Source organism: Phodopus roborovskii, unplaced genomic scaffold (assembly GCF_943737965.1).
Source record: "Phodopus roborovskii unplaced genomic scaffold, PHOROB, whole genome shotgun sequence".
Lineage (NCBI taxonomy): Eukaryota > Metazoa > Chordata > Mammalia > Rodentia > Cricetidae > Phodopus > Phodopus roborovskii.
Genome location: NW_026125457.1, coordinates 79,892 through 92,563, shown reverse-complemented (window position 1 = coordinate 92,563; position 12,672 = coordinate 79,892). Strand labels below are relative to the sequence as shown.

Here is a 12,672-nt window from a genome sequence, read left to right as displayed (position 1 = left end):
AGCTGTGAAGACTCTTGTCACTAGATCGACAGCTACTGTCTTTAGGACTGACTTCTGGGAGCCTGACATGTGACCTGTTAATTGCTAGGCAATTAGGTGCATCAGTGAAGGCCTGGCAGATCCCCACGTGCGGACAGGACACCGACTGTCACTCTACCAGCGAGCTGTGCGCCTGCAAGAGTCCCCAAGCTGCAGAAAATACAAGCACCTCTTAAGCCAGCTGCCAGAAATCGCCATGGGAGATGTTAAGCATGTAGGTGCCCTTTGGGTGGATTTTGCTTATTTTTGGTTAAACTCAGACCACATTCCCAGTTCTCCTTTGGATGTCCTCCATTTAAACATATTTACTTAAGACTCTTCTGAGTGGAGGGCCCTTGGAAATCATTTTGGTATGTTCTTCCTCTTGGACTCAGGATGGCCTATTGCTCACCTGGGACATTGGTGTCACCATTGTATCTGTTCATTATACTGCTGCCCTCTCTGATACCCCTGAGGTGCCCCATATGGCCACACCAGGGCTGGGCCACAGAAGTACCTACCACTTTTGCCTGCTTCTCAGGGGGCCTCTTAGATGCTTGTCAAAGGATGGGACAGTCACCTCCTTGTGAGTGAGCCAGGGAGCGTCACATGCCATTCATTCAGTTCTGCAGGAGCAGGCACGTTTATCCCCAGGATGTCACAGGCAGGTTTTCAGGGGCTTCCATTGAAGAAGGCTAATCAAGGTGTATTTGGTTTTGTTTTGGGGACAAAGTTTCACTATGTAGCCCTGGTTGGCCTGGAACTCATTGTATATAGTCCAGGCTAACCTCAAACTCACAGAAACCCATCTGCTTCCGCTTCATGGGTGCTGGGACTAAAGGTGTGCATCACCATGCCCGACTTCGAGTAACACTTCTTGCTACCATTCTAGGTGACCATCACGGGCAGGTTGTGCCCCCAGCATGGAATGGGCAAGTCTGTGTTTGTCATCGAGGCTGGAGACACCACCAACCCCACCACAGTCCTATGCTCTGTGGAGGAGCTGGCACTGCACTATTACAGGCGGAGTGGCTTTGACCAGGGTAAGCCGAGCAGGGTTTCCTGCAGCCCAGCCATGCAGCAAATGGCAGAAGAGTGTTGTAGGGTGGCTCATCGGTAGTGGGTTGCTCTCCTCTCCTCTCTGACCTCAGTAGATGCTACATCTGGCTAGAGGTTTGTGAAAAAGGTTTCTGTTGTTTGTTAGGGCTTCTGCTGTTTTGACAGTGTTGCTGGCTCTGAGGATGGTGCTCTGTGGTAGGGTGGTTGGAGTAAGATCTGGTCTTTGCCACCAGAGGCTGGGGGTTGGTAGAGATGGTGAGAAAGGACAGATTGTCCTGGAAGAGACTGCCTGGTGACAAAGCCATCCTTGAGGCACAGGGCAGTATGTTTGGAGATTAGTAGGCACACAGTGAGTTCATTGGTGTGAGGAGCCTGAAAGACACCCTCAGAGGCCTCTGGGAAAAGCAGCTATTTTGAGTTCCTTTTGAAATGAGCTCCACACCAGACCCGAGGGAAGACCTGTGTCAGACTGGGAGTTCTTCCATCTTCTCTTCCCGTGACTGGTGGCTGCTCATTCGCCTGTCCCCTGCCTTTAGCAGAGGGACTTTTAAATGAATCTGTGGCACCACTAACCGAGGGGAAGTCAGGGAGAGAACACACGGTATTGCTTCTCACCTAGCCCGTAGCCCTCCAGCCCTCCAGATGCTCCCATTTCCTTTTTCCTGGTGGGAGGGGCCAGTGCGTGTGCACTTGTGAGAAGAGTGTGTGCAATTATGGGCGTGTGCTTGTTGGAGTTGTATGTACGCATGTGTAGGAGGAGTGCTTGCAGTAGTGGAGGTATGTGTATGCAAGTTTGGTGCAGGAGAAGGCAGGCACCCCTATGCTTCTGTGAGACTTTGCCTTGAGCTGCTGATGGATACTTATGTCTCTAAACTTGACCCAGGGACCAGGGTCAAGATTGCCTCTGGCTATTTGGGATTCTGTAGGTTTCATTCAGAGGCCACCTTCTGAAATGCTTACAGCTTGCAGACAAGGAATTCTGCTGGCTTCCCCAGAACACAGTATCTGAGGGGCCCTGCTAGTCTGCTCATTGGATGTGAGTGTTCAGTGAGAAACTATGGTAGCAAGTTGACTAACATAGAATTGAGAGACTTGGTATATGTGACTAGCCACAGCAGAAGCTACACACTTGCCACAACGCTCTGGACCCTGAAGTCCAGTTGCTGCGTTTCCTCTCACAGTCTCTTAGCTGGAGAGTGAGGTGACCTGACCTGTGGTTGCCCTTCCACCTGTCCTGCTATGCTGCCCTTAAGGCATTGGGGTGCTTCAGCATGGGACACATGCCGTCCCGAAGGGTAGGTCTGCCCTTTGAAAGGTGACACTTAGCCCTGGTGAATGTGTTTGTATGCCTAGCAGGGTGAGTGGAGGATGTATACATTTGACTAAGTTCCATATTTGGGAGATGAGAATGTTTGTTTGAGAAAAACACATGTATGAGTGTAAAACATACTGGTTCCACCCTGCAGTGTTCCTGACTTGGATGCTCCAGGGCCTTCTGTGATGGGCAGTCAGGTGGTTGAGGGGTTAGTTAGCTCTCCTCTTAGAATTCCTTGGCCTGTGTATAGGAGGCTCTTGTAGGATCCATTGACTACCATGGTGCCTCAGAGCAGTGGGTAGTGAGACCACATGTGTCGTGGTTGGACCCACTGGTCACAGAGATGAATGTGCAGTCAGAATGACAGCTGCTCAGACATTTCTCTTGTCAGAGTGGTAGCCCTATTGCATTACAGTAGTGAAAAGGTGTTTTATTTTTGTTTTTTGTTTTTTGTTTTTTTTTTATAATCAGCTAATTCCTTATGTCAGTGGGCAATTCCTTGAGTTTGTGTACTTGCTGACCACCAGCTTCTCTTGCCCTTTTGGTCTTCCTTCCCAATTGGGCTCAGTGAGTATACTGTAAGTGATGCTTTCGCTATAGCCCAAAGAAAAGTAGAGGCTTGAGACTCATCTTCTAATTGAAAAAGTTAAATGTCCATCCCAGACCATTTTGTAAGATCTAATTGGTAGGAAAACTCTAGTCGATCCTGGAGGATGAATTCCTGCCAGCTCAAGCTCCCTGCCTGGTGTCTGACAAGGAGCAAGGTAGACCAGCTGGCCTGGACAGCCCCCAGGATTTGCTGTGTTTCATTTTCTTTTTTGAGACAGAGTCTCCCTGTGTGTCCGTGGCTAGTCTGGAACTCACTATGAAGATCAGACTGACCTCGAACACACAGAGATCCACTTGCCTCTGACTCCTGAGTGATGGGATGAAAGGCATGTGCTTCTATGCCTGGCCTTTTTTTTTTTTTTTTTTTCTTTTTCTTTTTATGAAATACTTTGTCATGGATGACACTGATCCCAGTGCTATGTGAAGGTGGAGAAGAGTGTGTGCTGGCCACACATACCCAATCAGGCTTTTCCACCATCCTCCTCTACCCCGGATCACAGCAGATCCCAGATGTCCACTCATGGTACTTGTGTGGCTCTCATGGCTCTCTCCTGGGGACACCTGTGCTGTCCCTGTGTTCAGGTAGACCTCTCCCCACTCCCATGTTGTAGGGTTACTAGTGAGAAGCGACTCCAGTACCATGAGCTCTGTGGTGTTGTGTGGAGTCTTGGTTAGTTGGGCTGTGAAGGCAGGATTTTACAGAACAGGGTTTCCCCCTGTTAGATGTTGAGATTAATCTCCTCACATCTTTTCTGCTCGCAGGGAAGGGTCGTGTTCTAGGGCAGAAGTGCTGACTCCGTGAAGACTGGGGGGGGGGGGAGGTGCAGTGAGCCTGAAAACCTTAGAAATCAAAGAACAGAATGGAAATGTCAGGCCCCAGACATGTAAACTGTCAGTGGCTAGAGGAAGGGCAGTTATGAAAGGAACACAGAAAAATGCTTCCAATTTAGCCAGGAGCCTGAAAAGCAACAGGCAATTCTTTTTTCCAGAACATTAAATATTTCCACACAAAATGTTTTAAATGTATATTCAAATATATTAGAAAATTGATGTAGCCACTGTGAGCCAACTAGCTGCTGGGCTTCATTCTTGAGGGATTTGTGAAGAGGCAATTTCAAACCCTCCAGGGGAAGCTGTTTCTGAATAAGGCAGGAGGATTACACCAAAAATGACTGCAGTGAGAATTCAGAGCATAGCAGAGGTTGGGAACAACTCTGACCTCCATGTCAGTGACCAACTGATAGTCACACAGGGACAGAAACCTGGAAGTTAGGCCCAGCTCTTTTTCTAGCAGGCCAGAGATGGGTATCCTGCTGTGAACACTCCTGGTAGCTGGAGGACTTGATTTAGCCAGGCTGACCGTGTTCACTCTGTCCTTTTGCATCATGGAAACGGGCCAGAGGGGCAGGAGCCAGAACTGAGAGGGGAAAAAAAGGCATAGCACAGCTCTGCAGCTCAGGGTAGAGGAACATAGCCACTGGCTACCACCACCACCTCCCTCTCTCTCCTCCATCCGTGCTCCTGGTGAGCAGGAAGCCAGCAGGCTAGACTCTTGAGCACCTCACCCATGCTGCTTTCCCCCTGTGCTCTCCATGAGCTTTACTGCCGTGTGATCATGATAGGAGAGTGGGGAGTGGCCACATAGCTGGGTGTGTAGCTGTGCTGACACCAAGCTTGGAGAGATGCTGGATGAGTCAGGGTTCTGAGGGACAGGTCTGGAGTCTTATGCCAAGACCTGCGTCGCTTCCAGACCCTGCTGCTGACTTGCAGTAACCGTAGGACACAACCGTTCCCTGAGGTCCCTTGGTGATCCAAGTGTTCAGCACTTGGTGGGCATTGGAACTAGGTCTTTACAGCTGGCAGTTTCTGTAGAAGCCTTGCCTATCAGGAACCCTGAGCCAAACTCATCAGGCCAAAGCTGCTTAATGAATGAGTAAACCGAGTAGATGGAAAGGGTGGGGGGGGGGGGGGGGGGGGGGGGGGGTAAGTCTGAGGTTGCCAGCTGCTCTGAATGCCTGGCCTCCTATTGTCAGTCCTGTTGGGAAAACACTTCTTGTAGGTTGCCAGAGGCCTGAGCCAGAGTCAACTTGTGAATTTTGCACCCAGCCTAGTTTGCCCACTCATTTAGAACTTCTAGCTGAGGGAGGGAACCTGCTTTGTTAAAGCAAGCCTGCCTCTTAGGCTGTCTACCAATAACATTGAGAACTACTGCTTTGTGAATTTCCAGTGTTCATTTGAAGTTTCCTCCTTAAATAAAGCTATATACGAAGAATATAGTGTGATGAATGAATTAGAAATAGCATGAAAATAGCATGACCTTCAAATCAACCCTGTTTCAATTATTTTTAATTATTCAATTATTATAAATTCCCCAAAATAGAGTTTACATTAGGTCATGATGGTAGTCTTTTATTTATTTATTTATTTTTTTGGTTTCTGTTTTTTGAGACAGGTTTTCTCTGTGTAGTCCTAGCTGTATTGAAACTTAGCATATAGACCAGGCTGACCTTGAGCTCACAGAGATCCACCTGCCTCTGCCTCCCAAGTGCTGGAATTAAAGGCATGTGTCACTATGCCTAGCCACATGCTGTTCTTGAACAAGTAGATGAAGCTAGTCTTGTTCGTCCTTGTGTGACATTGTTGTAGGGATTCATGGGGAAGGATCCACCTTCAGCACCCTGTGTGGCCTCCTGCTATGGGATATCATCTTCATGGATGGGATACCAGATGTCTTCAGAAATGCCTACCAGGTAACCTAATAGCACCATCCGGTAGGACCTCTCCTCCTGTCCTTCATACCCACCTCTGCAAGAGGCTATGAAGCCTATAGCAACCTGGCTTTTTGGTTACCTTTGGGATCTTTTTGCAGTGGTGCTAATTGCATGGGGAAAGACCTTTCATTTTTAAAGGGGAACTGTTAGATTTTAACCCCAAATCTAGCTTCCCTTCAACATTACATTTTGAACTTTTAGTACCGCACACCCTCTGCTGAACACCTGTCCACGCAGTACCCAGCGAAGGCCTCTTACACGCAATCCGCTCATGCCACTAAAAACCCAAGATAAGAACTGCATGTATCTGATTGGTTTTTTTTTTTTTTTTTTTTTTTTTTTTCTGTTTTTTTGAGACAGGGTTTCTCTCTATTGTTTTGGAGCCTGTCCTGGAACTTGCTCTGTAGACCAGGCTGGCCTCAAAGACACAGAGATCCGCCTGCCTCTGCCTCCCGAGTACTGGGTTTAAAGGCGTGCACCACCAATGCCCGACTGTATCTGATAATTTTTATTCATCTCTTCTGAGAAAAATGTGCTAGCCAATTGGCTAGCTTCTGAAGTTTGAGTGCCCTCCCCAGGCATGTTAGACAAGTTTCCTTTCTCTTCTGCACAGGCGTCCCCACTGGATTTGTGCACAGACAGCTTCTTCTCCAACCGGGAGCAGGCCCTGGAAGCCAGGCTGCAGCTGATCCATAGTGCCCCTGCTTCAAGCCTGCGGGCTTGGGTGACCGAGGCATGGCAGACCCAGCAAGGCAGAGTAGCTTCCCTGGTCAGCTGGGACCGCTTTACTTCCCTTCAGCAAGCTCAGGTAATACTTTGCCTGCAGTCTGGTCATTCATTCCTTCACAGTACTGTTTTGGCAGTTATATGAAAATGCACAGAGATGTGTTTGAGCATGTGCATGCATGTGTGTGGTGTGTGGCGATATTCCATCCCCCAAGCCTGGATGCCACCATCAGTGCCATCAGTGATAGATACATGGGGACATTCAAAAACTTCCAGCTTGATGCCTTTCTCACAGTTTCCTCTCCTTTCCTTTTGCCTGACTTGTGGCTGAAGGCGAGGGGGTGGGGGGAGATGGGGGTGGTAGTAGTGGTGGTGAATCTTCTGTGCCCTGAAGCTGCTGACCTCTGTAAGCACTGATGACTCCCGAGTGCTAAATCACACTCTCCTTCATCAGATGTGCCTCAGGATGTTCACACCAGGCAGAGGTTGGTAGCTGATGGAGAACTCGTTGCCAGAGCTTACCTCTGGGGTTTTGTTACTGACTCTGGAGCCTGGTCTGAGCAGCAAAGCCACTTGTGGTGTTCCTGGAACCTGTCTGCATTTGTTGAATTGTACTGGTGTACTCTGATGGTCACTCAAGCCCATTTTAGGGTGTTTTCCCTGCAGGTGGGTAACTCTCCTTTGTTCTGTATTTAGGATCTTGTCTCCTGCCTTGGGGGTCCTGTCCTCAGTGGTGTGTGCAGGCGTCTGGTTGCTGACTTTCGGCACTGCCGAGGGGGCCTCCCTGACTTGGTGGTGTGGAATTCTGAGAACCATCGCTGCAAGGTCAGTAGAGAAGGCCGTTTGTAATTTTATCAGCAGCTGTGCCAGAGTCCATGTGCTCGGCTTTTCTTTATGGCTATTGGAAGGATGGAATTCCATTCCTTGATAGCCACTTGGCTGAAGGCAAGGCTTCTCAAAGGCCTCTCTGAGGAGCTGAGGTACAAGCAAGACAGGCAGTCAGTCCCATGCCGCCCCACCATGGGGGTGATAGTCTACCAGTACCTACATCCTGTTCCTAGAACAAGTCAGCAGCTACAAGACACTTAGCGGTAGGGCTTCACACAGTGTGGACCCTGGACCTCAGAAGTCCACAGCAAGCCACATTCCCTGGCCGGGCCTGTTCCTGCCCTGTCACCATTTGCTGGTTGGTTTTGTGACACACTGTACATGTGCTCATATCTCTCCTGTACTTGCCCCTCCTTCCCCCCTCTTCTCTCCTCCCTTCTCTCCCCCTTTTTCTGACTCATATTTCATCCTAGTCTGTGATTTGTCTTTTTATTTCCTTAGTGTCTTTTGATGATCAGAAATTTTAAATTTGGACCAAATTCAGGTGTTCTTTAATGGACTATACCTTTGGTGTCAGATATCAGATTTGCTTATATATTCTGAAACCATGGAGAGCCTCTCTTGTATTTTGTTCTAGAAGCTCTGTGTTTACATTTTATGTTTATTTTGTGATCTATCTAGACACTTTTCTATCTGCTTAGGGGTGTGGATTGAAATAACTGTTTTGCTGGGGAGTAGCTGACTATTGAGTTCCATTTGTGTTGTCCTTGATGAGAATATTTTTGATCATTTTGTATGAAACTCCAGGCCTTTTGAGTAAAGGACTGAATTTAATTTTTCAGCCTGAGTTTCTGATTCCCCCCTTAGTTTGTGACTATAAAAGGTTACCTGGTTTCTCAATTCCTTTAGACCTGAGATGTTTGCCCATTCCCACTTCTGCCAACCTTGTAGATTTAGGTACACAATCTCCATGAACACCAACAAGGTGCCCTCACTGGCTATTTTTCTGGTATCAGAGCAGAATCTAGCACCATGGTCTTGAAAGAATGGCCTCCACCTCGCCAAGGTCCACTTCTTACTCTCATTTGTGTGAGTTTCCAGGTTGGAGGTAAGCTGCGTCTGGCTGGCAAGCCTGGCTTAGGAGAAGAGGCTTGCTTCCAGGGGTCCTTCAGGATCAGTCCGCTGCTTCCCTGTAGTACCCAAAATAAGATGGGTTATTCTATATTCTGAACCTTCCTGGAGTACTCACTGCTCTTCAGTTGCATTGCTGGTTCACATAGCCTAGAGATCCGTATCTCTACCCACTCCAAGCACTAGGATAGTGTGTACCACCATGCCATGCTTTCTTAATGAGCTCCAGGGATCAAAATCAGGTTGTCCTGCTTGCATCTCAGCACTCAGGAGGAGATGGACTACTCTCTGGATTTAAGGCTAGCCTGATCTACATATTGACTCCCAGAGCAGTTAGTCCTTCATAGAGAGACCCTGTTTTCAACACCCCCACCCCCTGGGGAAACACACACACATGCACACACTTCCTGACTTCACCGGCTTGTTTCTATTGCTGTCTCCTAACTTAGCAATGAACAGCACTGACCTTCCTCCACCTGGTACATAATAAACACTTTAGGGGCCAGCAAGGTAGCTAAAGGTGCTTGCCACGTAGCCTGACAACCTGAGTTAAACCCCAGACTGACTCCTGCAAGTTGCCCTCTGATAATACCTCCTCCTGCTATCTTTTAAAAAACATGGAAAAGGGGGACAGTTTGGTCTTAACAGTAAATATCACGGAGAAGTAGCCAGGAAGACCCTCCTCAGAGATAGGTAGGTCTCTGTAAAATGAGCTTATGCAGACCCTAGAGACATAAGAAACCATGCATGTGATGAACAGAGATGTGTCCCTAGCAAGTATCATGTGAGGTCCTGGGGTAGGGAGAGACTGGTGAGAATGAAGCCTTTGGGATGACTGGCAGGGACTAGATCCTACTTCTCTACATCACAAGTGAAATCTGGGTTCAGATACAAGCATAACAGATTGAGGGGTTAAAAACAGGGAATAGCAACCCGGTGCACACTTTAAATTCTGTCGCTACTAACTCTGTGAGCCGATTCTCCAGAAATGTCTAGTTCCTATTGCGAGTAGTTTTCCTGCCAGCCTGGTCCCACAGTCGCATCAGCCCCAAATAATACTCAGAGACACTGTATTAAATATAAAGCTGTTGGCCTGTTACTAGCATTTCTTATTGGCTAGCTCTGTCTTAAATATTAAACCATTTCCACGTGGTCTTATCTTACCGGAGAGAGGGGCTCAGACCTTCTTCTCAAATCCCTACATCTTGACTCTCCTCTACTAAATCTCCCACCTATCTTGACTTCCTGTTTGCCAACAATGCTTTAGTCATTAACCAATAAGAGAAACATTATTTACAGAATGACATCTCCCATCAAGTTCCCACAGAATACTTTCTCAAGGGATTTCCCAGCTGCATGTCTATTGTAAATATGCTCAGTGGTGTAGACTGACCCATCTTCATAGGCAGCAGTTTATGTGACTGAGGCTCACTTGGGTCCCTCTCCATTTCAGTAAAATCTTGATAAGTCTGGAAACTTCTTTTCCAGCTGGTGGAAGTTAAAGGCCCTAGTGATCGCCTTTCATGTAAGCAGATGATCTGGCTGGACGAACTACAGAAGCTGGGGGCCGAAGTGGAAGTCTGCCATGTGGTTGCAGTCGGTGCTAAGAGCAAAGGTCTTGGCTGAAAGATGTCGCTTTGGGGACATCTCATCATCCACTGTGACAAGATCTTCAAGAGGACAAAGCTTTTTGCACTGCTCGCACTGTGACTTGTCCTGACACCTGAGATGGGAATGACCCATTCTTGTACAGTATTTGTATGTCACGGAACTTGGCATCTGCTGGATCCACGGTGGGTGGACTGTTGAAAATGTAGACATCTCCATGGGCATTGTAGGAGCCTAATGTCTCCATATTAATAGGCAAAAAAAAAAAAAAAAAAAAAAAAAAGCCAGAGGGAAAAAGTGAACACGATGAACTTTTAGAGGTTTTTGTTTTATTTTATTTTGTTGTTGAGTAACACAAATAATGTTTCTCTACTAAATGTCCTGGCAATGTAGACTCCTGAATTTGGGTTTGTCTTATGATTGTCCAAAAAGGATAGAAATTCTGATTTCCTTAAGGGGAAAGAAAAACCAACCAGAAATAAATTCCTTCTTTCAAGGGAGGAAGAATCCATTGTGTTCCAGTTGTAGTGTCATGATGTGTATTGAGCTTCAAGCTTGGATTATGTGTGATTAAAAATGTGTGCCAAGATGTTAGAGAAAAAATGTTCTCCCCAATTGTTCCTACCTTGTCAAAAGTCAGTCTAGGATCCCCTTGGGCCCCCCCCCTTGACTGTGAGGTGGACCACATCATCAAAGGCCCAGTCCTGAAAGTGAAGTCAGCTGTCTACTGGCCTCTCTTCCTCTTGCCTCACCTCTATGAGTCCCAGCTCTGACATTGAAAACCCTGCTCTGCTGCCCATTTGCCAAAGGGATGCTTACCAAATCACTACCTTTCCTCATGAACTGACTGGTTTAAAACCTGGAAAGCTAATATCATATGATTCTGGCTCTTGTGGTCACAAAGAAGTTTTTGGGGAGGAGGAAAATATGGAAATAACAAATTACAATATAGTATATAGCAACAGTTACTAGAGAATGGAGAAGACGGGGAGACCTTTATTGTAGCATGAATTCTAATTGGTATTAATAATAAAGTCCCAGAGACTGATCCTGAGGTTGAAGCTGAAAATCAGAGAAGCAAAGCAGCCAGCAGTATAGCGTTCTCACCTCTCCCAATGGTCAGACCGCATCTTCAGACTGTTCTGCCCCTCAGACTGCACTGAGCTCCTGTCACCTCCTGCCTTACATTCCTCTCTCCACCAGGCCATGTCACTCCTGTCTCCACCTCCCTAGTGCTGGGATTAAAGGCGTGGGATCCCAAGTGCTGGGATCACATTTGTGTGAGTGTTTCTCTTTTAGACTGGATCAATTTCACGTATCTCAGGGTGGCCCTGAACTAACAATGATCCATCTGCCTCTGTCTCCCTAGTGCTGGGATTGAAGGTGTGGCCACCACTGCCTGACTGCCTCTGCCTCTATGGCTGACTTGTGTGACTAGCTTTGCATTCTGATCTTCAGGCAAGCTTTATTTGTTAGATCATAAACAAAATATCACATTTTATTTAGTCCATGAAAATACTCCTGCTATTCAAGCTTGGAATGGTGGCTCACACTTGTAATCCCAGCACTTGGGAGGTTGAGGAAGGAGGATTAACCTTGAGTTTAAGGTCAGACCGGGCTACAAAATGAGGCTGTCATTATGAGTGCTCTGGCCACTAGTATCTCACTTTATCTCTCGTGGAACAATCAGATTAATAAACACACCGGTGTGAAGTGTAAGTAGGGCAGAGATATGGCTCAGGGTGTAAAGTTGCTTGCCACCAATCCTGATCTGAGTTTGAACTGTAAGACCCACATAGGAAGAAAGAACAGACTTCCAAGAATTGTTCCCTGAAGTTCACCCATGTACCATGGTATACACGTGCTCACATACATAAATAAAATGTGTAACAAACATAAAAACCAACAACTCCATGGTCTTTGCTTAAATTTGTATACTGAGGGGGCTATTGGCAGTTATGATGAGAATAACAAGATATTAAACAATGTACTCTGGTCCCCAGAGCTGAGAGGGATCAGACACAGATGTTGATTCACACAAGCAAAAGCACAAAGTCTTTATTCAAGGGATGAAGGACCCAGAGTATTCCAGTTGAGGTGTCAGAAATAGTGTTTTCAACAGCAAATGCAGGTACAAAAACTTTTTTTTTTTCTGATTATTTACAAACAAACAAGCCCTACCGCCTTGGATTTTCATTTTTCTTTCTTGCAGGAAGGGTGTCTCTGGCATCTGTGAAAATTAACCCTATACCTTACTGAAATAGATGTGGCCTAAGAACAGGCCATCAGAGACAGCTGGGAAAGAATGAGAAGCCACCCAAGTCCAGTGGTCTTTCTGTAACCTGCCACTTAGTCTGAATGCTGATGTCCTTGGCCATGCAGATGCTTTTCAGTTTCATGAAGTCTCATTACTTGTTTATTTCTTTATTTTTTCATTGTGGTTACTAATAGAAATGTGGGCGATAGGAGTAGGATGGCTCAAAAAAGCAGCTGTACCACCACAAGGCCCACCCACAGCACAGGTGATAGCCCCTGGGAGCAGCAGCCCTAGAGCTCTGCACAGTCTAAGAATACACTCTTCAGCTTGGCTAGAAAGAGTTCCCTCCA

The 12,672-nt window shown here is 46.9% G+C and overlaps 1 protein-coding gene across 1 annotated transcript in view; it reads left to right on the top strand.

The window, feature by feature from the left end:
* Positions 1 to 10,576, top strand: part of LOC127215506 (fanconi-associated nuclease 1-like) — a 37,917-nt gene extending 27,341 nt beyond the window's left edge. Inside the window, 6 exon segments of the mRNA XM_051175925.1 lie at positions 89 to 253; positions 911 to 1,061; positions 5,648 to 5,751; positions 6,386 to 6,580; positions 7,195 to 7,323; positions 9,946 to 10,576. Coding sequence (XP_051031882.1) covers positions 89 to 253; positions 911 to 1,061; positions 5,648 to 5,751; positions 6,386 to 6,580; positions 7,195 to 7,323; positions 9,946 to 10,083 — 882 coding nt within the window. The 3' untranslated portion in view covers positions 10,084 to 10,576.
* The last annotated feature ends 2,096 nt before the right edge of the window (positions 10,577 to 12,672 follow it).